The sequence below is a fragment of the Platalea leucorodia genome (genome assembly GCF_965183815.1).
Source record: "Platalea leucorodia genome assembly, chromosome: 10".
Classification (NCBI taxonomy): Eukaryota; Metazoa; Chordata; class Aves; order Pelecaniformes; family Threskiornithidae; genus Platalea; species Platalea leucorodia.
The window spans coordinates 7,476,663-7,500,733 of NC_138832.1; the positions used below are offsets into that span (position 1 = coordinate 7,476,663).

At 59.9% G+C, this 24,071-nt stretch overlaps 3 protein-coding genes across 3 annotated transcripts; 2 read left to right on the forward strand and 1 right to left on the reverse strand.

The window, feature by feature from the left end:
- Positions 1–446: 446 nt before the first annotated feature.
- TNMD (tenomodulin) lies at positions 447–8,785 on the forward strand (the record flags this gene model as incomplete). The annotated part of the gene is given in 8 exon segments (XM_082322881.1): positions 447–464; positions 467–562; positions 690–824; positions 4,051–4,191; positions 4,972–5,073; positions 6,910–7,063; positions 8,258–8,430; positions 8,576–8,785. Coding segments are annotated over 8 exon segments (1,029 nt in total).
- Positions 8,786–11,675: 2,890 nt separating this feature from the next.
- TSPAN6 (tetraspanin 6) lies at positions 11,676–16,943 on the reverse strand. The gene is made up of 8 exons (XM_082322906.1): positions 16,767–16,943; positions 16,468–16,656; positions 16,193–16,267; positions 15,510–15,608; positions 15,082–15,237; positions 14,335–14,418; positions 12,601–12,700; positions 11,676–12,389 (listed from the first exon to the last, which is right to left on the reverse strand). Exons 1-7 carry the CDS (start codon positions 16,851–16,853, stop codon positions 12,632–12,634), a joined length of 759 nt encoding a protein of 252 aa, XP_082179032.1. The 5' UTR covers positions 16,854–16,943; the 3' UTR covers positions 11,676–12,389; positions 12,601–12,631.
- Positions 16,944–18,523: 1,580 nt separating this feature from the next.
- On the forward strand, positions 18,524–23,757 carry SRPX2 (sushi repeat containing protein X-linked 2; the record flags this gene model as incomplete). Its single annotated transcript, XM_082323082.1, has 10 exons — positions 18,524–18,593; positions 20,460–20,546; positions 20,639–20,830; positions 20,959–21,135; positions 21,503–21,629; positions 21,729–21,850; positions 21,967–22,146; positions 22,281–22,414; positions 22,487–22,608; positions 22,921–23,757. 10 exons carry the CDS (start codon positions 18,524–18,526, stop codon positions 23,099–23,101), a joined length of 1,392 nt encoding a protein of 463 aa, XP_082179208.1. The 3' UTR covers positions 23,102–23,757.
- Between the last annotated feature and the right edge of the window lie 314 nt (positions 23,758–24,071).

Consider the following 24,071-nt stretch of genomic DNA (forward strand, 5'->3'; position numbering starts at 1 on the left):
ATGCCCACGCACACACCTGCCCTGCTCCCATGCCCATGTCCCCCTGCCACGCAGGCATCTCGCCAGCAGCTCCGGGGCTGCCCCCGCTGCAGAAGCCCCCCTGCACACGTGAGCAGAGGGGAGCAGCCCCCCGAGAGCAGCAGTGCCCACGTCCCCAGAGCTCCGGGGGGGCCAGGAGCCCTTGCACAGCCTGGGCACCTCCAGCCATCAGTGCAGGGGCAGAAGCAGAGGGTAGGAGCAGAGCTTGAACGAAAAACTGGGACCCTGGACGGGGCCAATGGACACCGCGCAACAGAGCTTCGCGCAGGCTTGTCTCCAAAAGCATGGGAATTGCTTGCACCCTGCAAAGAGCAAGCGCTGCGGGAGCACCCGGGGCCCGGCAGGCTGTGGGGGAAAGCTGGCAGCCGCCGTCGTGGGGGCGGCAGTGACCCAGCCTTCCCCGCCACATGTGCAGCCCAGAGCCTCTGTAACTCCACCTCGGAGCGGGCTCGCGTCCTCGCGCACGGAGGACACCATGGGAGGGACGGCTCGGGAGAGCCCGGAGGACTGCCGCTTTCTGGACGTAAGTTCGTGGCTTGCTTTGCCACCATGCAGCTTGTCAGCATGATAAATGTCTGATATGCGTGTGTACTCGTCCCTCCTTGAATTATCAGCCAACCTCTGGCTATCGCTGTTTTGTCATTAATTAGGCAGAAGCATCCAAGACACGAAAGAAGACCTGCACCAGATACCAGATCTGCGGACTGCTCTTCAGCGTGCTGCTCATTTCTCTTATTCTGATATTTTTTGGTGTCAAATATCTCTGGAACCCAACACCCAGAAAAGTAAGTAAAAACTCTCTGATCCAGTGTTTCTGAGCGCTGCTTCCCCAGACAGCGCTGTCCCCCCCGACTCACTGAAACTTTTAACTACAACCCGAAACCCAGGCAACTCTACAAAATGCGTTTTCTTATACCACAAGTATTCATGGGACTTTTAAATACCTTTGTATTATTCATAACTAGCTTTTACTTTATACGGGCTGGGTTTTTTTTCTCTGTCACCGCATTCTTTCCCTAACTGACAATTACAGGGGATGGGAGCTACACCACGAAGAGTTAAAGTTACTCTTATTTCACCGGCAGCAAATTTTATGACAAGTAAGAAAATATTTTCCATTTCATTTCAATTATCTTGCCAGAAACTGGTGGAAAAGTCATTATGCCACCGCATAAAGAGGAGAGAAAGCCAGGACGCAGTGGTGATTGATTGTCACGGATTATATTTCTTACTTTAATGTGTCTGCAATGTGAGGGGACGGTGAGACGGATTAGCTTTTGGAGGAGCTCCTGCTAACTGGATTGTGCTCGTTTATTCCCGGCTCCCCAGACGGACGCTGCTGTAAGTGCCGAGCGTGCCGGCGGCGGCAGCGGGGCTGCGCATCTCCTGTGCATCTCCGCCCGCTGCTGCCCAGCATCTTGGCAATTCTACCAAAATCCTTTTTTTTCTTCCCATACCCCAAGAAAATAGCTTAACCTTGAAGCCAACAGCCTGCCCGGTGCTCCCCATTGCTCCCCATCCTACTGCCCTTTGAGTTTCCACGCTCATCCGGGAGGCCCTGCTTTGTGCCCTGGTGCCGATGGGTTTTACCGACTCTCAAGAACGTCTCCAAAATTCCCGTGTGCAGCCAAGGCAGCGTCTTTCCCACGGTGGCATCTCTTCTCTCCTCCCTGCCCCACGCCAGAGCCGAGCTAGCCCGGCCAGGCTGCCCTCCCGCCGTGTGGAGGAAGCACCCTGCTTGCCAGAAACTTTGTCTTCTTATCAGCAAATAGAAATAAATACCCCCAAAAATAAAAGAAAAGGCAATAAAAGCCATATGTGCCTCCAGGCTCCTGCCAAGACAGTTATAAAGTCTCTACTGTTCCTCGAAAAACAGGGTGCGTGCCAGCCGTGGGGGGAAGAGACTGTTAACCCCCAGAGGGGAGGTTTTCTCCGAGCCGATGGTGCAGAGCCATTGCTGCAGCCTCGGAAGGGTTACCCAGGGCGCTGGTCCTTGGCTCCCGTGGCCTGATGGAGGATGGAGTCCGTCGGTATTTCTGAAAGCCCTTCACAACGCCTGACGGGTGGGCAAGCAAAGCGCAAGGTCGCAGGAGAGCAAAGACGTCCCTGCGGTGGAGCTGCACACTGATGCTCCTGGCGTCCGGCATCGCCGCATCCTCTGCAGCCGCGGGGCAGCGCTTCTCCAGCTGGCCCGGGAGTCCTCCGGGAAAAGCAGGGCAGAGGAGGCTGGAAGTTCCTAACGCTCAAAAATATAAACCAAGGGGAATTAAATTCTTTAAAGAACAAAAAGCGCTTTGAGCTCCCTTCACACAACCGGAGAATGGAAAAAAATCTTTAAAGAGGACTTGTTCCTCCGAGGGGTGGCCTTGGACACGGTGCTGCCCTCTGCACAGCAGCATCCACGCCGGCCGGCACCGCCAGCAAGCGAAGGCAATGAGTCAGCTAACAAGGGGTTCATCACGGCCTCACAGCGGGACATATTTCAATGATTTGTGAGCCAGTGTCATTTTTAGCCCTATAAAACATCTCACAGCTCTCCAAGTAGCGCAGAGCCAGCCAAGCCCAAATGGGTTAGCTGGCCACTGCGCTGGCAAGAGTAATTCTTCGTAAATGGAGAGGCACTCGAAGATAAGGTGCCACCCGGGATCCTAGCCTCCTAGAAATGATTTAAGGCACCGTGCTCATTTTGTCAGTCAAAACCGGTGGCCTTCCAGCCATTTTAGGCTTCAGACTATTTTTACCATACCATAAAATCCATTGACAGCCATATATCTTTATAAAAGCCTCCTGCTGACTAACAGGAGCCGCTCATGGCTGCCAAGGTGCATATCGCTCCTCTAACTTTTAAGCAGGGGCAAAGGTACCCGGCAGTTACCGCCTGCACGGCCGGTTCTGCGCCCAGGCTTCCTCCAGCGGTTGCAAAATGGGAGATGCTGATGCTGAAAACATTGCTAAGAGGCTTGGAACCCCCTGATGGGGAGGGATGTGCAAGAACCAGGGGACTATGAAAGGGGGTTTAGGTTGGGACTGCAGGTGGAGCCCCTGCCCCTCGCCGGAGCATTGCTGCGGGGCCAGGGTGCCCCTTCCCCGGCTCCACAGCCGTGCCGGGGGATGAACAGGGCTTTCCCATCCCTGTGCCTCCATCATCCCCCCCCGCCTTGTGGACTTGAGGGGTTTTGCACAAGCCCTTTACTTCCACATGACACCGTTTGATTAGGAGAAACGAGACTCCCCAAGGCTCGCCAGCTCTCGCCGCGCCAGCAGGATCATTTTTGTGCTTCAAATAGCATCTGCCACTACTCATCCTTTAAGGGTCAGGCATCCGCAGAGACTGGAGGGCTGCCGGGCTGGCTGAGTGCAGCGAGCACCTGCGAGGAGAAGAGGGCTGCTCCCCCCGGCGCTGCTCACCCCGGCTCCCCGTGGGGATGAGTGCTGCCGGGAAGCCGGCTGCTACGCCCCGAAGCTCTTCAGCAGCCATCAAGGAGGTCTTTGATCCGCAGGCAATCCCTGATCTCCTCCAGGCAGAGAGAGGCTTTTACCTCTGCCTTTCCAGGAAAAACAGAAGGCGCAGTGATGGAGCAAGCAAGCCGGGGACGCAGTGATGGAGCAAGCAAGCCGGGGACAGAGGAAAGCAAGGTCCCTTGGGCTCAGGACTTCAGTCCAGCCTGGGACGTAAACAGGCTCGTGCCACAGAAAACACCGGCAAAGCTGAGCCATGGCAAAGCTCCTGGTGGACGTGTAGGATGAGCATCTTCTTCCAGGCTTGACACACACGTCCCCCCACAGCCAGGCCCCATCCTGCCCTTCTTCCCAGCCCCGGTGCCTGGGAGCTGCCTGTCCTTGCGCTATACAGGCGATCATCCTGGCTCAGGGCTGAGGCGTGGGGAAGCAGCCGGCCCCGTGGCAGGGTACCCAGCACCAGGGGTCAGGCGCCCAGCACCAGCCCACTCGCTGGCCTGTGAAATCAGGTCGGGGACTCAGCTGACCCCCATGTGTTTTTGTCCCTCACAGGTTTACGACATGGAGCATACATTCTTCAGCCACGGTCAGAAGAAGAAGATTGTGATGGAGATCGACCCGTTGGCCAGGACAGAGACCTTCAGGAGCGGGAACGGCAGTGAGGAAATCCTGGAGATCCATGACTTCAAAAACGTGAGTGCGGCCAGGTTTGTCCCCGGGAGCCTGCCTGCTGTCTGGCAGCAGGACCGACAGGATCCCTGAGGACACCGCGGGGTCGCTGGAGCAAGACCTAGGACGATCAAGGAGAGCAATGCCCATACGCAGACTCACTAGGGATGTTCTCAGAGGAAAGGAGATGCGTATCTACATAAGCTTCCACCAGTATTTAATAGTGGCGTGGTTCAGTTCCAACAAAATACATCTTAAAAGCAAGACCTAGTTATTGGATTTACCTTTGCAAAGGAACGCAATCATCATAAATCTATCCGAGCCCAGTACATTTGTCTGTCTGGAGAGCATTAAAACCTCATGACAACGTTGTAGGCTCTCTCTGAAACCTAATTAAAATTTGTAGGGAAATACTCTGTGCAGTGACATATGGCAAAATTTTCAGCTAATAGCCTAGCAGGAACTGGGGGCTGAATGTTCATATAACCATAACGGTCAGATGCTATTCTGCATATTTTTCTTTATGATAACTAGAGCTCATGATAGTTACAAGGAGAAGGGGAGCAAAGTAAAATTTTTATGACTATCTGCCTTAGAATATTTGTAAAAAGCCCAATTCTCCCAAACCATAAAATGCAATATCCCTTAGGAGAACCTGTTAGTACATCTGAACAGAGTTTGCACAAAAACATCAACAGGAAAAATACAACTAAATCCTCATCCAGCTGTACCCTCCGTACGATGGGGTTATTTATCCTCCACTTTGCCTTGACTGCTTTTTTGGTGTTTGTTTTGATGCTGTAGGGAATAACTGGCATCTTCTTCGTGGGACTTCAAAAATGTTTCATCAAAACTCAGACTAAAGTCCTACCTGAGACAACAGAGGCCAAGATCCCCGAGCTTGAGGTAGGTGAATAAAACAGGACACCCCTCTGCCCCCGGTGAAACCCACTCCTCTCCCTGGCGTTGGGAGCACGGCCGCCATCCCCACTGCCCTCCCATCTGCTCCAGCCTTCCCAGAGACTCTGCAATAAAGAAATAATGAGTTGTGATCGCTTCATAAAATGATCTTATTTCAGAGGATTGCTTCTAAAAACAAGAAGTGGAAAGAGACAGGATTAGACAGCTGACAGACAAAAACCTCTCGGCACAATAGCAGAGATCAAGGACAATAATCCTGTTGTAGTCAAAAAGGTCGCAAGGCAGCTCAGGATTAGCAGGCACCAAAAAGTCAATCAAATTGTTTTCTCCAAGAATTGAGCCTCATGTTCTCAAGCAGAATGAGGCAGAAGTAATGAATTTAAAAGAGCAGCCTCATTTAGAAATGCAATTTGAGAAAGCGCTTGGCGTAGAGCCCTGGGAGGTGGGACATGCCGGGCTGGGGCCACCTCCCTGTCCTGCATGGGCCTTCCTACCTCCCACGTGCCTGACTGCTTCTTACACCCATTTAATTTTTGCCCATCGCATCCTGCTGCAAGGAGTCTCATGCTGCGTGGAAAAAGTGTTTGACTCCCTGTTTTAACCCCTCTCTGACAGCGTAACCTGGGGTGATGGCTAAGTCCCTTGAAAGCAGTTGTCCCCTGCCCCATCCCCGAGCCCCAGGCGGTGGCACAGCCCTCCCACCTCCCCCTTTGCAAGACGAAGGGTGTTAGCAGATTGAATCCCCCCCAAGGAAGCCATTGCAGATAAAACGCCAGCAGGACACATGTTTGAAATGAAGCGTGGGCAGAAACATTTCCCTGAATCATGACCCAAATTTCCAGACACCGATTCTTTGATTATGCCATAAGAAGCTAATAGATCTTTTCAGCTACCGTCGTAAAAGGGATACGGCTTCCCAGTCTTTAGCAGAACATTGCCCCAGGTAGAGAGCTGAAACGTAAAACCCAATGAGAGAAATGTAGATTTAAAAACTAGTCATGTCTTCCCCGAGCCCGCGCGCTGCCAGGTCCTTCAGGCAGCACCTCCCCAACCCCGTGGTTTTCACCAGAGACTCCAAAAATTACTCAGACTGGGTCAGGTTGTGTTAGCTCTTTCCTAAGACTTCCCAGAGCCATAAGGAAAAACTCTATAAAAGAGAAATACAGCTCCAGACACCTTCTGGAGAGAAAAATGCCATTTGCCAAGTTGCTCTATGGGCTACCACCACCAACATACACAACGTTGCCTTGGCAGATAGCTCAGCACAAACCCATCCAATAATCTTTATATATCTCCCTCCCTAAGTGCCTGCCAAAACACACCACGGACTAATGCAACGGCAGAGACATGTAGTATAAATTACAGAATAAGGCAGTGCAAAGAATTTCTGTGAGGAATAAATTAAAGTGTTCGATCACAAAATCGGTAGCAGAAGGAGAAAGGAATTAAGTAGTAAGAGCAAAGCAGAGAGGAGATGTTTTAATCTTGAGTTTTAAATGAGCTGGGGCGCTCCAGAAGGCTCTTCCAGATGGTGGGGACTGCACAGGAGAAGGCTCTTGAAGCATGATGAACGGAGGGAGGAGAGAGCTGGGTGGTGTTGGCTGAGAGCGGGCAGGAAAGACGAGGCTCATGATGGGTCTCCCTCCATGAGGACCATTGGGGTATTGCATGTGCACCCGATCCTGGGGCTAAGGCAGACAAAGTCCAGCTGCTCGCTCGGAGGAGAGAGGTGCCTCGAGGTAAGCCAAGGGGAAGAGAAGCAGCCAGCGGTGGGGAGAGGGTGTCTCACCACGCCGGGGTGAAATCTCGCTTTTCTTCCAGGGAGAAGAAATCACGACCACCTACTTTGAGCAGTCTGTGGTCTGGGTGCCTGGGGAGAAGCCCATTCAGAACAAGGAGTTTCTGAAGAGCTCCAAAATTTTTGACATCTGCAGAAACGTGACCATCTACTGGATCCACCCGACGCCGATAGCAGGTACAAGGAGCCATCCCCTCCCCAAAATGCTCGTGAGCCCCCTCACTGGGAGCAGCCCTGCCACCCGCCCGTGTCCCCTCTGCCATTTGCCTGGTGCAACACAGAGGGAACCCATTTCTGCAGCTTCATTGTACATCTCAGACATGAACACAACGTTGGCCCCGACCACAAGAGAACACGGCCAATGTAATCGCAGGGGCTGAAGTTTCTCTCTGCAAAGCGCTTGTCTCTGCCAGCTCCCCACCACCCTGTGCTTTGCAGAGCGGCCACCCTCCTCATAACAAGGCAAAAAAACCCCAAAACCCTTTATACCTGCAAAGAAGCCAGCGCTGCTGGAAACTGGGACGCCTAAATTCTCATCACCGCATGAACATCAGAGCATGAGCAGACATCAGCATCTAAATCACACAACAGGGTTGCCACCTCCAGCTGCTCGCTACACAGCCCTCGCAGAGGTTGCGGCCTCTGAGATCCGCCAGTGTAATTACGCGCTATCTCTAACCCACTTCTATCCGAATGAGGTAGTTTAAAATCCCCTACTGAGAAAACTCCCTCCCCTCTGCAGCTGCAGAGGCGCATCTCATCCCCCACGGGTACCAGTCAGCTCACAGCCATCGATGGTCCTGGGAGCAAGCGGGCACCAGAGATCCCTGATGCAAAGGGAGGCTGCTGTCCTTGGCTGCTGTCCCCTTTCTGCTTCCTCGGTCCTTTGCTGTTAAATCCTGCTGCAGAGAAAATTAATGTCGCTGTGGGTCTTACCTAAGCCACCAACAGGTGCTGTAGCTGGGTATAATCTGCCCTAAATCACATTGCTTTGCTGGGGCTCCAAAAATCCCACCCTGCAGCAGCAGAGCCCACCACGAGAACGTGCTTCCCTGCACCCACAGCCCAGTGCAGAGGATGCCAACACCACCCACAGGTACCCAGCACCCATGAACACGGGGAGGGGATGGGCCATGTCTTCTCTACCCTCTCCTTTTGCCAAATTACCTCCTACAGCCCTTTGCCCAGGCCTGATAAGAGCAGGAGGCAACACAGTACAGCTGGTTTGCTGGTGGGGCTGCTCAGGTTGGAGCCATTTCCTCCTCTTCTTGTACCAGGGCACCAAATTTTGGTATAGACACTAATGCCTGCAGCTGTGTTTGTTCCCCTGCTCCCTGGTTATTGACGGCAACGTTTGAGCTCTTCTTGTAGCTCCTGAGCTGGCTGACCTTGAAGGGGCAGAAGAAGATGACCCTGAGCTGCTCGTGGACACCCAGAGCTGGTTGGATGGGGGGAGCGAACACGAGGTGGAGAAGAATGCAGAGCCGGGGCCCAAGCGCCGGGCACGGCAGCTCACTGAGGAGGACCTGCCTGTCAACGACTACGTGAGTGCGGGGGATTGCACCCTGGGGTGTCCTGGTTGTGCTCCTGGCATGCCCTGTCCCTGCTCCTGGGGTGCCCTGGCCACGCTCCCAGGGTGCCCAGGCCACACGTCCCCCTTTCCGCACTGACGCTGGCTCTTCCTGGCAGTCGGAGAATGGGCTGGAGTTCCATCCCTTGTGGGACGAGCAAGGCTACTGCTGTGCCCAGTGCCGCCGCGCCAACCGCTACTGCCGGCGGGTCTGCGAGCCCCTCCTGGGCTACTACCCCTACCCCTACTGCTACCAGGGCGGGAGGGTCATCTGCCGGATCATCATGCCTTGCAACTGGTGGATTGCACGGATGCTGGGCAGGGTTTAGCACCTGCTGCGCAGCACCCAGCGCTTGGGTGCTGCCCTGTGCCCGCCTGCGGCATCGCCACCCATCCGGATGCATCCTGACGTAGCCGACACGCAGGTTGTTACCTGCTTGATTGCTGGCAAGTGTGCGAGCCTGCCGGCCACAACACCCTCACCGAGCGCACGCCGCCTGTCCCCCCACCGCATCCTGCGCTGCTCCCGTGGGGCTGGGGGAGGCCGTGCTCGAGTGCATCGTCGCCATGCTGAGCAGCAAGAGGCAAACAATAAACGTCTTGTATGAGCGATTGCAAAGAAAATGGAAAGTCGTTTAGTCTCAGTCTGTGATGCTTAATGGGTCTGAGAAGTGATCTAATTGCTTGGTTGCCTTGTCACGAGCATCCATAACTCAGGTACCGGGACTGCCGGCGCTTGCCTCGCTGGGAACGTGCGGAGGTCCCTAATTTGCTCCCCAACTGCACTGGTAGTTGTTCAGCACATCCCAGCCCTCTGTTCTGGCCTGCTCTGATGTGTTCGGTAGTTGCTAGTGGCAGCCCAGGGGTGGCACCAGTCCCCTCGGGAGCCATGTGCAGCATGGCAGCGTGCAGGCAAGGTGGAGGCAGGAGCGGGCACAAGGAGCCCGCGGGGAACCGAGCAGCCGGAGCCAGAGGAAGCGGTGGTGCAGAGGACCACAAGTGCCATCAGCTGTCCCCAGCCTTGTGACCAACAAACAGGCAAAACCCAAGCTGCAGGAGGCAAAAAAAAGCCCTTGACACTGCAGCCGCCCTGAGCAGGACACTGCCTGCAGCAGTGCTGAGGGCTAACGGCCAAAATCCCCGTGCACCCCCTGCGCAGCCTTCCTCTGCTCACGGCCTCGGTGCTCATGCCAGACCCCAGGTTCCAGCTTTCATCCCAGGGAGCCGGCTGCTGCCAAGGAGCTTTGACATCCCACAGGTGTCACCGGGCAAAACCCCCTTGGTGTCACTGAGGGTGACCCACTGCCTCGGCCGGGGATTTCCAGAAAAACACCCGGACGGAGGAGCCTGCCCGGCCATGCGTACAGAAGAGGGACCAGGGGGTCAGGCTCTGCTCACCGCCACCATGCCGGGTGCTGGCCGTGGTGTCCCCGGAGCTGCCAGGCCCTCCCCGCGTCCCTGCAGCTCCCATGGGGACGTGAGCACGTTTTAAGAGCAGTTCCCTCCATCCCCGTTCACGGCTGTGCTGACAGCATGGTTAAAACGCTGGGAGCTGCCGGGAGCACGGTGCAGCAGAGCTCCCCACACAGCATCCCAAGGGACACCAACCAGCCTTGGGGACACCAGTGTTTCTCACAAGTCCCCCGAGACATTTATCCCGCTGAGAGGGGACATCCGAATGCGGTGGGGATGTGTGAAACCCACCCGGCCACAGCTGCTGCAGGAAACTGGAGCCCTGGGGCCAGCCAGTGGTGCTCGTGTCCCAGCGTGGTGGGTCCAGCCAGGTCACCAAGGTGCATCCAATGCCTTTGCCAGGACAGCAGTGTCACAAGTTTGCCTGGCATCTCCCCTGGCACGTGCCTGTACCTCCAGGATGTCACTGATGTCGCTCCAAATTAAAGCAAGGTGTCTACATAAGCGCTATTTAACTAGATACGATCTGCACCCTCTGATGGCCACACTGCCTGTCGCTGGCCGTGGGGACGAGCAGGCTGGACCAGCCTCTGCGCTCCCTGGGTCGGCACAGCCGGGAAGTGCTGGTTTTCCTGCAGCAGCTCGGAAACCTCCGGGCTCCCCGTGCCACCCTCCGCCGGCACCATCCCTGCCCGGCATCGCCTCCGCCGCCCGCCCCGGGAAGGAAGCTGCCTGCAGAGGCGGGGGCGCAGACCAGCGCGGAGTCGCTTCCCTCTGTGCAGGCTTTCTGATGAGGATGGGTTTACCCAAACCTGGCCCTGCTTCTCGCGTGTTCCTCCCCTGTCTCCATCCATCCGTTAATTGCCATCAGCTCTCCAACCCGGTTTCTGTGCTCTGACGCACTCTGCCTCGCCGTCCCGACACAGGACAGCCAAGCGCTGACAGCAGGCTGATTTACTCACCTGGGTTAAATGCCAACATAAGGATTTCGGGTGTTCCCCTTCAGGTTCCTCCCTCAGCAGCGAGGCTGCTCCGTCCTGGGTCATTTGCCGCACCACGGGGCAGTTTGGCTGGGGCAGCTCACCCAGCACCAGAGCAGCACTTGCCAGAGGGCTGACGCTGATGAAGGGCCACCACTCCTACCCACGGCTTAACTGCTCCTTTTACGCCTGCCTCCTCCCCAGGAGCAGGACAGGCAGCCCCAGCAGCCAGATGGCTGCTCCGAGCCACAGCCCTTGTGAGTTTGGTGCTCGAGACCCGAAAATCCCCCAAGCTCGGCAGAGGGGAGCTTCACCGCACCACTGCGGCATCAGCCTCATTAAGGCAAAGGCTTGCTGACGAAACAGCCCAAAGATGAGCCGACCAAATGAACACAAAAGCTGAAATCCATGTTTCTCGCCCCGGGGAGAGGCTGGGGACGCAGGCAGCTCCAGCAGTGCTGCCCTGCCCTTTGCTCCGAGCCAGCAGCCGGCAGAGGATGCACACGTTTGCACGGGGCTGAACTCATCCGCCCCGCTCCTGGGCTGGGCTGCTCCAGGCCTTCTGCTTCAGCACTGTTACACAACCGCTGTTATGAAGAAAATTCAATTACAGAAGTTATTTGTAAGCACAAGTGCACCAGTGAGCATCAGAGAAACGCGAGCTGTGATGGTCCAGAGGTTACCGGCTGGCCCGGGGCGAGCGGACTGCCTCCTGGGGCGGGTTGCTGCTCTTTGCAGCGACTCGAGCAGAGGAATTTCCAGGAGATGAAAAGAAAAGCCAGAGCTGTTTCATAGAGTAAAATATCTTAATATTTATTGTGTTTCAGGACAAAAGAGTTCTACTCGATACACAAAACGAGTTAAAGCAGCATATAATACTGACAATCAAGTCACAGCTGACTCGGTGCAAGGACACCTACTAAGGTAAAGGCACCAGGAGCTACATCACCAAACCTTGCTACAGCTTACAAAGAATCACTACAGCCTGTACTTAAAAAAGTACAACTATAAAAAAGTATATAAAACCCACGGCAGGGATGAGAGAGAGCTTGGCAACAAGCCGAGACCTTGCTGAGCCAAGGGCTTCAGGCAGGGAGGGCCGTGTTTTAACGGGGCAACAGCCCCATCTCGAGAGCAACCGCGTCCAGAGAGCGAGGGGACGTCGAGGGGCTGCCGGAGATGAGGGGAAGCATCGTTTTGCCGACAGAGGCACCGAAGATGAGTGCTGGGAGTCCCGCACGGCCGCCTGCACAGTCGGTTCAGCACGGCACTCAAGTGCGCCGTCAAGGAAAGAGCCGGGGCCTGCGGTGCCCTGGGGAGCGCGCTTGCTGTAACCACCGCAGCTACACTAATTATCCCACGCGGTGGCACAGCAGAGTAGTGTTAGGACAAGTCCCCGAGCGCACCAGGACAGCTGCTGCACTCGTTTCTATGAGCTAGTTGAGAGGAAGATCAGTCAGTTCAAAGCAAGATTTCACGAAGCGGCATCCAGAGAAAAACTGGAGGTGGCAGCATCCTCCCCGGCTGCGGAGAGCATGCCCTGCAATGCACAAGACAAAGCGTTAACAGACAAGGCTGGATTTATACACAGCTTCAAATAATGTAGCAGACACGGTCTCGAGGGTGCCCTCTATCCCCACGTGCCCCCGAAAGCGGTACCCGCCGCCGTGTCAGAGGTCCCCAGGGGCAACCAGGCAGCAGCCAGGGATGCAGAGGCAGCCCACCGAGCTTACAGCGCTGGACAGACATACCCGGCCACAGCCACAGCATGCCGGGAGCCAGCTACACCATCTCGTACTGATTGTTCGTGATGTACTGGGACAGGCAGCAGGCGAGAATGATGCCAACCAACTGAAAAAAGAGAAAAAAAACCTCACACATCAGACATATCCAAAACCAGGATGCAGCATTTTAGAGGAAAAGCCTGACAAATTGCTCCAGAACATCAGTTTTATAAAACCCGAAGATGAACAGCGGGATTTACAAACCACAACATGGGCTGCTGCGCCCTGCTTCGGAGTAACTGAGAGAGGCAGAAGCGAAGGATCCTGGCAGGCATCAGCCAAACAAGCTCCTCACAAGAGATGCTCCGCATCCCGTCCTGTTACATTTTGCTTCATGAAGCAACTACTGTTTTATGGTAATTTCAGAGATTACATGGATATCAGGAGCGTCACAGCCAATTACACAGAGAACAGCAGCCACCTCTCCCTGTTGCAAGGACAGTGGGGAAGCAAGGTTGCTGGTTTTGCATCAGCATCTGAAGGACACGCTACTGTTATCACAACATAGCCTTCCAGCCCCTGCGCAGACATTTAGGGCCAGATCCTGCAGGAATTTGACCTACAACAGTGAAGTCAGAGGCACATTTACATGATGGGTCCCTGCTAGCCGCACAACACAGCAAGGCTTGCTGAAAGAGCGATAAAAGCCAGGAACCGGTTACAATTCCCAAGCCTGGCATCAGCCGAGGTAATTTTGCGGCTGGGAGTATGCAGCTCACGGTTTGTGTATCGGTCACGTCCTGGTGACCCCACAGCGAGCACAGCCCAACTGAGGAGGAGATTGGGGCGAGCAGCTGGGCACAGCAGAGCGGCTCCAGCTCTTGGGCTCTCCCGACCGCAACCGAAAGCACTTGGTAGCAGAAGCTGCAGCCAGGGGCTGCTGGCTCCCGCCTCTCCCCCAGTTTAGCACATCTGTTACGGGAAACGCATGGTGACACGCTCATTACAGGAGAAATATCTTGGTGGGGTTCCTCCTCCCTGTGCTGGTGCGGTCAGCTGGTGGTCCTGGGGGGCAGCGCCTTGAAGCTCATGCCGCAGCCTTTGCGTGCCGGATCAAGGAGAGGGCGAATTCAAGCCCCTCCAAAGTCAAGGCCAGCCGAGCTCGCTCTGCAGCTGCTCAGCACCGAGAGCCCAGCAAGCTTCCACAAACCAGCTAAAGAAGGGCCGGCTGTGCATCCTGCAGCTCCCGCTGTGGTGCATCGGAAAACCCTCGGCACCTTGGGAAACCCCAGCGCGGCGTCAGCGTGCCCAACGCCCAGCGTGCCGGAGCTGGGGGCTGGGGCCTCTCGCTTCCTGCCGGGATAAAGCCTGCCGGAGCAGGGGCCAGCGAGCGCGCCGCGGCTGCGGCTCCTGCAGGAAGCGTCCTGCAGGACAAAGTAAAGGAGAGGTTGGGGAGCGGGAGGGAGAGGAAGCAATCGCAGGGTAAGGCGGCGTACAGGGCGCGAGCCACCAGCACAAGCAGTGCCCGACGGGTGCTCATGGGGACATGGGGGCATGCAGACGCAGCCCTGGGTTTAAGAGACTGGAGACAGCACAGTGGTGAGATTAAATCCAAGGGGAATCTGCAGAACAGCTGCTCCTCCCTGGCTGAGACAGGCCGTGCCTTTTGTACACACACCAGACTTTGGAAGAAATTAAATACCTCCGGAGACACACTAGCTTCGCTCTGCACTCCTGTGCCGGCCAACAAGGGAGAGTTACCTGGAAGCACGCGATGCCAAAGGAAATTCCAGCCACAATGCTCATTTTTGACTCCATCGTTGACGTTACCAGGAAAAAACAACCCTGCAGGGGAAAGCGAGCATGCGGATCCAATGCTTTTCACCCCTCCGGAGCACAAACCAGCAGCTCCAGGGGAAGATGCTCCCACGCAGGCAGCCGAGGGCTTCTGGCTGCCGCCCTCCTGCCTGACCTCAGGAAAGTCATTTCCCTATCAGCACTGCGCTGACTGCCTCCCAGCCCCGCCGTGTTATCAAGGGGAGCGCTGCCCGGAGCGTTGGGTTGAGCAAGGTGACTCATCAGGGGAACGTCCCTTGCATCACGGGCCGTCCCTGCTGGATGAGGTCACCCGCCCTCACCGCTGGGTCAGGATTTTGCATGGCTGTCAAGAGACGTCAGCGCTGCCGAAACTAACTTTACCAGGAAATTATACCTCCTTATTCACCTGTTCTCCCAAACACACAGCCCTGAGCACAAACACTTGGGTCCGGCTGGTCCCTGACCTCCAAGGAAGGAGCAGGGGGAACCCCAAACATGAGGGCGCGCTCGTTCCTCCATGCCCTTCCCCTGCCTCCAACCCAGGGGAGTCCCCGGGCCACAGGGTGTCTGCGTCGAGAGAGCAGTTCTCCTTTTGAGCCTCCCAGGGAAGGGCAAGCCCTTCTCCACCTACCCAGCTCTGCCCTCCCCACCTCTAGGACTGGCAGGGGGATTTTTCTGAACTTAACTTACATCCACAAACACTTTCAGCTTGGCTTTGTTCAGGTCTTTCAGATCCTCCTCCGAGCAGTCGTCCTGGCTCTTGCAGCAGCTCCGGGGGATGCCCCTCTGGGTGAAGTACTCGGTCCTCTCCCAGTCCGAGTAGTTCTGCACCCCGCAGCAGTGCAGCTGGAGGGGGAAGCATGTTTGGGGAGCACGGCCACACCAGGGTACTGACCTCCCAGTCCTACCACCACTCCCACAGCTCCCCTGCCCTCGCCTCTCTGGGAAATGCCCCCATCTCACCCAGCATCTCCTCCCAAACTCAAAAGCCCATGGCGCAAAAGGACCCCCAGCCCGACGACGGGGATGCCGATACCACAGGGGGTCCCAGGGGACGCCCCGGGGCGAGGCGAGCGTACCCACCCGCCGCTGTCCAGACACCAGCCTGGGGCACTCACAGTTCTCTGGATGGTGTCGACGGCCTCGCTGTGCCGATCCGCGGTCATGTTGTAGTCCCTCAAGGCCACGTTGAGGTTACTCTCAAAGTTTGTCTTAATCTGCAAGAGAGAGGTCTCTGCGGCGGTGCCGTCCCCTCCCGCGCTTCGGGACCCGCGGCCCCGCATTAGTCACCTCTTGGCGACGGCAGGAATGACTCCGGCCGTGGCCAGCTGACATTCCCCTGGCCACCCAGGCAATTAAACGCTGTATTAAAGGGCAGGCTGGGATGTGCTGTGGCGGCAGGGATGCTGCGTGTAATAACAAGGACCTGTGCGGTGCCAACTCCCCCCCAAGCAGGCTGCTCCGTGGCGCAGGAACCCTCAGAGGAGCTTTAATTACGGAAATTATTGCAGAAGATAGACCAAAGCCAGAAATTAAAGTCCAGGGCTACTTCGCCTGTTCTGGCGGAGGGGCAGCATGCTGGGCAGACCCTGCACCCAGCCTCGTCCTTACGGGGACCTTATGGGTCCTTACGGGGACCAAGCTGCTCTTCGGGCCGTTTTAACCCCATTTTAGCTAAACTAAGCACTGCTCCCAGCAGCACCTCTGTCCCTCCAGAGACATCTGCAACTACACTCAGGTTAAAACCAGGATCAAACTCGCTCTGCAGCATCGGGAGACAGCAGCGGCCGCCCAGACTCACCTCGTGCCTGAAGACGAACCCCACGACGGCGGCCACCAGGACGATGAGGAAGATGAGGGACAGGAGCATGGCGTACTGCGGGCAGAAAGGGCGGGATGGGATGGGTAGGATGGGATGGGGTAGGGTGGGATGAGATGGGGTAGGATGGGATGGATGGGACGGGATGGGGTTGGGATGGGACGGGGAAGGACGGGACATGCCGGGATGTGTCAGGATGGGTCGGGATGGGTCAGGAGGGGACAGGACCCCGTCCCGCCCCGTCCAGGGCCACCCACCAGCTTGAGCATCCAGGTGCTGCCGCGGCAGGTGGCGAAGCAGCCGAAGGTGCCCAGGAGGACGACGACGGTGCCGGCGCCCACCAGGACGAAGGGGACATTGGTGGCCTTCTCGTCCAGCAGGGAGAAGTAGACGGCCAGGCTCACCTTGCCCCAGACGCCCACGGCCAGCAACACGATGCCCGACACCTGGGGAGAGGGGAAAGCCGCCGTGGCTCGCAACTGTCGCGACAGGGCGGCGCGTCCGCGACATGTCGCGGGGGTAGGGCGGGGCGGGGCGTCCGCGGCCCGGCGCTCACCCAGAAGACGAAGGTGTAGGTGAGCAGGACGCTCTTGAGGCAGGTGATCACCGGCTTCGTCTGCAGCCGCCGCGACGGGGACGCCATGGCCGACGCGGGCCCTCTCCTGCCGGGACGGGTCCCGCCGCGCCGCGCCGAGCCCCGCCCCGCCCCCGGCCAGGCCCCGCCCCGCCCCGCCGGAGGCGCCCGAGCGGCGGCGGAGGTTGCCGAGCGCTCACGGAAATGGCCGAGAGCGCCCGAAGGCGCCGCGATCCTCCCCAGGGGGGGCGCCCGTTGCCCGCGCCGCGCCAGCCCCTGCCCGCACCGTGCCAGCCCCTGCCCGCACCGTGCCACCCTGCCTGCGCTGTGCCACCCCCTGACCGCACCATGCCACCTGCCTGCACCGTGACACCTCCTGCCCGCACCACGCCACCCCCTGCCCGCACAGCGCTACCCCCTGCCTGCACCGTGCCAACCCCTGCCTGCACTGTGCCACCTCTTGACCGCACCGTGCCACCCCCTGCCCGCACCGTGCCACCCCCTGCCCGCACCGTGCCACCTTCTGCCTGCACCGTGCCACCCCCTGCCCACACCGTACCACCCCCTGCCCACACCGTGCCACCCCCTGCCCGCACCGTGCCACCCAGTCCCTGCCCTCCTGCCCCAGCAGCTGGCAACGCAGCCCCAGCCCCAGCGTGCCCCCCCGGTGCCTGCCCAGGTGTCCCCCAGCAGAGCAGGGACCAGCCGGGGCAGCCACCCTGCGCCCCAGCACACGGCACGGCCACCATGCTGGCAAGCGACGGCCTTCCTGCCCGCCGCGGGCTGAGCACCCCGTCCCCTCCTCGGGGATGGCCCCGGGCTGCGGGGGGCTGCCGGCTCCCCACACCCTGCAGCAGGCAGCCCCGCACAGCAGCCTCCTGGCAGCCCTCTCCTGCTCAGGACAGCTGTGTTATTAATTAGCGTGCTTACCGGCCTGGCCGCCACATAATTAGTGCATTCAGGCAGCCTGTCCTCCCCCTCCGCCCCGTGCCAACTCTCCTACCTGTCCATGCCAGGCTCGTCCCTCGTCTCCCCTCACCCATGCGGTCCCGTGCCCCAGAGCCAAAATCCCCGGGTGGCTCGGGCTCCTGCCTTGCCTCCCGCCCGACCCCGTGGGACGCGGGGCGGCGGGTCCTGACGAACGCGCTTCATTACCTCTGCCTCGCGGGGGCTGAACTTCAGCTGGAAAACAGACCCCAGCTGGAATCGCTTGCCTCCAGACCCGTTTCGGAGCCCGCTGTCTGCAGCGAGGTCTCTCCCTCCCTCCTGGCAGGGTCCTGGCTCCTGTGGTTTTGTCCTCGGTCCCCCAGGAGCCTCGTTCCCAGAGCCCGGCAGGGCTGGCACAGGCTCAGCTACGCTCCCTCCTCTGTCAAAATAGACTCCTGGCTCTTCTGCTTGCGAAGAGAAAAATCTGACAACCTTTTAAAGCCTCGGAGAAGCAGGAGGTGCATTGGAAAACGGGCGATCCTGGGATTTATTATTTTTGACAATCTCATCATTTTGGGCCTGACTCACGGCTTTTGAATGTTTGGGACGGGCAGCAGAAGGGAAAAGTAGGTTTGCTCAGCACAGGCAGCAAGGACGGGCAGGAGGGTCAGGCGTCTGTGCAGTGACAAGGCGACGGAGGGGGCCGCCGTCCTGTTTCCAGCCCCTCTCCATCCTCGCCGGGGCTCGCGGCTGCCCCCGGACCCAGCGCGGCAGGCGGGCTGGCCGGCCCCCGGCCCCCCCGGCCCCCCGGCATGGCACAGGAGGCAGCCCCCGTGCTGCTGGTTGTCCTCGCCAGGCTGGTGTCATCCACGTGGCACGAAGGTGAGAGCCGGGGCGTGCGGGCGCAGCGGGGCTCCCCGGGGACGGCAGCCTGCAGGGTCCCGCTCCCCTCGGGGGGCTCGCGGTGGGGAGGGAGGGAGAGGTGCCCTGGTACGGCAATGCCGGGGAGAGCATCGGGGCCTGTGGGGTATGGGGTGCCTGCGGGGGTGTGCTGCGGGGTACGGGGTGCTGGGAGGCATCCATAGAGGAGCAGAAAACCAGCCTCTCCATCACGCCCCTGCCTGCAGGATCGCAGCTTTCCCGCTGACTCCCTGCTCCCGCGGGGGCCATCGGCCGGCAGATGTTTGCCTGGACGGAGTGCTCAGATCCAACCCCTGCTGCAGCCAGGCAGCTGGGTCAAGGATCAAAAGCTCTTGCCCTGTTTGGGGGGGTTTCCTCCTTCCCTGCTCCCGTCCCCATCCCCTTGCCACGCTGCCAGCACGGCTGGCTGGGGATGCTCCTGCCCCGTGCAGCTGGGGCTGCGAGCGGGCCCCAGGTGAGAAGGAAAAGGCAGCGCCTGCACAAAAAGGGAACATCGCAATTTAATGGCACATCTGCCTGCGGGGACACAGCACACCCTGACCCCAGGGCCCCGGCGGGGGGCTCGGCAGCCCCCCTGGGAAGCACCCCTGCTCGCCGGGTCACTGACACATCCCCACCACCGGCCCCACAGATGCCAGCCCTGCGCTCGCCCGGGGCCCTTCCACTCCCCAAGGCAGCCGTGGCAGCGTGGGAAGTGCATTGGGATAAAAGGCTTTGTGGAAAGGAGTGGGCGACTTAACGGAGCTTGTGGGAAGCGGTGGGGAGTCGCTCTGTAGTAAAGTTCATGTCGGAAAGATTTGTAATGGAGTTTCCTCCCCGTGACGGCGGGGCTGCTGCTTGGATTGGCCTCGGCAGATATCCCCTTCCCAAAACCCGGAGCAGGGGCAAGGAGAGATGGGTACAGCTGCGCAGGGCTGCCGCTTCGCCCAGGGTCCCTTCCTGGGCTGAGCATCCCCGCCATGCCGCAGCAGGGACTGCGGTGGGGTGGGCTGGCGGCGAGGAGGGGGCAGCGCTGGCGGGGGCCGGCGGAAACGCGGCGGAAACGTGAGCTCAGTGCTGGGGAATGCCGTGGCCGGCCGAGGCGCCGAGGGGCCACGGGGAAGTGCGCCAGCCCTCTCCCCCTGCACGGCTGCCTCCCCGCCCGCTGGTCCCTTGCCCATGGCAACACGGTACGGGCCAGAGGGTGGCCCACAATGGTGGCGCAAGGCTGTCCTTCCCCTGACCGCAGGGCCAGGGGCCCCTCTGCGCAGCATGGATGGCAGGGAGCCAGCAGCTCTGGCCAAGCCCCTCCAGCACCGTCCCTCCAGCAGCTTCATCCCACCCTGGCGCACAAGCGAGGGGCTGCACCCCCACCGGCCCCCCGGCCAGGCAGCATGCATCTCCTTGCCTTGGCCAGGGGCTCCGCTGGGACGGGCAGGAGAGGGCAGCTTTCTTCCTTCCCTTGGGACGCTCGGTGGCAGGGATGGTGCCATGGGAGCGGGTGGAAGAACTTCCCGGCAGCCCAAAGCCAGGGGTCGGTGCCAGCCCACTGCGCCAGCTCCTGTTTCCTGCCATAACCGCGGCTGCTCCTGCCACTGTTTAGTCTGCGGGCTGGTGCCAGCGCACACCGTGTTGCTGGGGACTGGGCTCGCTGTCTGCCCGGCTTAACCCTTGACAGCAGCCCCGAGGATGGCAGGACAGAGCCTGCCCGGGGATGGGATTGCTTGCTGGGAGTTGTGGGATTTTTCAGTGCTGGAGGGTGCAGCTGCCTGGGGAGGCATCGTCGCCTGGGTGCTGCTGCGGCCACGAACCATCACACAGCCCCCTTGTGTCTCCCCTCCTCCCCAGGGTCCGGCTACTACACCGCTGAGAGCCACACCAATGAAGTGTACGTGGAAGAAGCCCCCCCGGAGCCTGCCCTGGACTACCACCGAGGTAATGGCACCCAAGCCATCCCTCAGGTCCTCATGGGAGAACCAAGGCATGGCAGGGCCAGGTGCCCCCCTCACCTTCCTTCTCTCCCCCAGTGCCCCAGTGGTGTGCCACGCTCAACATCCACCGTGGAGAGGCCACCTGCTACTCGCCCCGGGGGGGCTCCTACCGCAGCAGCCTGGGGACACGCTGCGAGCTGAGCTGCGCCCGCGGGTACCGGCTGGTGGGGCCCAGCGCCGTCCAGTGCCTGCCCAGTCGCCACTGGTCCGGGATGGCGTACTGCCGACGTGAGTATGCCCCGGCCATCGGCTTGCCGGCATCCCTGTGGGCACCCGCGGCGGCCAGCCCTGGGTGCTCTGCCCACTAGCATGGCCAGGCAGCCGCTTCCCTCCCCTCTTTGCTCTCTCTGCCCCAGAAATCCGGTGCCACGTGCTGCCAGCGGTGCTGCGGGGCTCCTACGTCTGCTCGGCTGGCGTGCAGATGGATTCCCGCTGCGACTACACCTGCCTGCCCGGCTACCAGCTGGAGGGTGACCGGAGCCGCATCTGCATGGAGGACGGGCGCTGGAGTGGGAGCGAGCCAATCTGTGTAGGTAAATTCTCACCCTGCCATCCTCCCAGCCCCACACTGCTGGGGCGGGCACACAAGGGCAGGCCACCCTCCATCCCTGGGGTGCCTGCAGGTATCACCCCCACGCCTGTCCCAGGCATTGCTGGGTGCTGGCTCCTGCACCTCCCAGCCCTGGGACTCCTGTCCCTGCTGCTCCCCGAGGTGCCGTTAGCCCCGAAGCACAGGCTGGTGCAGGGCGCGTTGGTCAGGGCACTCAGTGCTGGCGTTACAGCAGATCTTGCTGGCTCCGGGGTGCCCGGGCTGTGCACAGCATCCCTGGGGTCACTGAGCACCAGGGCTGGTGCCCAGCTCCCACAGGTTCCCCCACTCCCTCTCCTCCCTGTGGGCAGATATGGAGCCTCCCAAGATCCGCTGCCCGGACTCCCGGGAGCGGATAGCCGAGCCAGGCAAGCTGACCGCCACCGTCTACTGGGACCCTCCCCGCGTGAAGGACTCCGCCGACGGCATCATCAAGAGGTGAGGGCGGAGGCGCTGCGGGCTTGGCCAGCGAGGGCTGGGGGCCCCCTGGGTGCCCCCTCCCGGGCCCTGACGAAGAAACCTGTCTGCTGGGTGCAGGGTGATGCTGCGGGGCCCAGAGCCCGGTTCTGAATTCCCCGAAGGAGAGCACGTGATCCGCTACACCGCCCATGACCAGGCGTACAACCGAGCCAGCTGCAAGTTCAGCATCCGCGTCCAAGGTGAAGTGGGCTCCCCTGGGGCTGCTGGCTGCCTCCCCCGCACTCCGGGCTCCGCGCCCCACGGCCGGGGCCGTGCCCCATCACCCCCAGCCCTCACCCAGCCTCCCTCTTCACAGTGAGGCGCTGCCCCGTCCTGAAGCCTCCACAGAACGGCTACCTCTCCTGCACCTCCGACGGCAACAACTACGGTGCTACCTGCGAGTACCTGTGCGACGGGGGCTACGAGCGCCAGGGCACCTCCCTGCGGGTCTGCCAGTCCACCCAGCAGTGGACGGGCTCCCAGCCTCTTTGTGCACGTAAGTGGCCCGGGGCAGGGGAGGACTTGCCCACAGCGATGCCCAGGGGGATGCTGCCCAGCAGGGCGAAGGGGTGGGGATGGGATGGTGGGGTGCAAAACGGCATGCCCCCACGCGCTTGCCTCTCACCCCAGCCATGCAGATCAACACAGCTGTGAACTCGGCCGCCAGCCTGCTTGATCAGTTCCATGAGAAACGCCGCCTCCTCGTCATCTCAGCCCCCGACCCCTCTAACCGCTACTACAAGATGCAGATCTCCATGCTGCAGGTGAGGAAACCCTCCCGTTGCCCCCCTTCCCATACCCCCCCAGCACCCTCTCACTGTCCCCCCTCTCCACAGCAAGCTGCCTGCGGGCTGGACCTGCGTCACGTCACCACCGTCGAGCTGGTGGGGCAGCCCCCGCACGAGGTGGGACGCATCCGGGAGCACCAGCTATCCCTCGGCATCATCGAGGAGCTCAGGTAGGAGGACTATCCTGCAGAGCCCGGCGCCTGTGGGAGGGGAGTGGGGACAGGGACACCTCCAGGGATGGCAAGGCACGAGGTTGCAGCTGGGTTCACAGGCTGCTGCACTGGAGGGGCTTGTGCAATGTGGGGACACCCCCAGCAAGTCCAAATACAGCGTCCCCAGACCCTCCCGGAGCTCACAGCCCCGAGGAAGAGATGGGAGCCACCACCCCAGGAGGACCCGAGCTCGGCTGCGTGGGGCGGACAGGCTCAGCCCCAACCCGCAGCCCCCCCAGCCCTGACCTCAGCTCCCCCCTGCACCCCCAGGCAGTTCCTGCACCTCACCCGCTCCCACTTCAACGCGGTGCTGCTGGACAAGGCGGGCGCCGACCGCGAGCGCTACATCTCCCCCATCAGCCCTGACGAGCTCTTCGTCTTCATCGACACCTACCTGCTGAGCGAGCGGGAGGCGGCGCGGCGGGCGCAGAGCGGGGACCCCTGCGAGTGAGGCAGCGCCGGGGAGACCCCCGCTCTGCCGCCGCCGGCCTCAGGGGACGGACACTTTCCTTTCTGCTTTTCTAGTCGCCCACCATAGAGGAGGACCAGGGTGCCGAGGACCTCCAGGGGAAGGGGAGCTCCTCTCTGGCTGCTCTGGCACAGAGAGGCGAGTAGGGACGGGGATGGGGGCCATGTCCCGGTAGCATCCCCACTGTCCAGCAGCCAGGAGCAACCTCCGGCTGCGGGGTGGGATGGCTCAGTCCAGCCAGGACCACGGCGGGAGACACCGGAGTGCCTCTGCTCAAATCCCAGGGCAGGGGGGAGACAGGGAGCCAGACACTGGACTGCCAGAGCAGAGGAGAGCAGACAGGGCAGGCAGCGCAGGCAGGGCAACAGCCTCTAATGCAGCAGCTTCACCCTCCCCGCGGCCATCCTCATCCCGTGCACAACCTGAACCCTCTCCCTCCTCACCTGGGGTCAGCCCTGCCGGGCCGGCGCTGCTGCCAGGGTCCTGCCAGAAAGCCTTCAGTAAAACCAAACAGCCCCACGCTCAGCAAAGCCAGTAGCGGCCAGTCAGCGCGGAGCCCACCCCAAGGGCTCGCCATCCCCACCCTACCCCTCGCTTCCCCTTCCACCAGCCATGGGGCAACCCTTCCTGGGAACTGTTTTGGCAGTAGAATATTAACTCAAAATAAATAAATTTGTATAAAAGTCAATGCTGGCAGAAGGTGTCTTGCAGGGAGGCCTGGGAAACGAATCCTTCCCGGGGGCCACTACCCCCAGCCCGCCCAAGCTGACCCAGCACACGGATGTCCTGGAGCCGGCAGCATCCTGCGGGAGGAGGGTGGGGAAGACAAGGAGGGAGCAGACTGAAACAGAGCGGGTGGGAGGAAGAAGAATGGAAAGAAGAAAAAGCCCAACCACATTTCAAAGAATTTTGCCTGGGGGGGGAAGAAGGGAGGGTCCCCAAGGACTCTAGT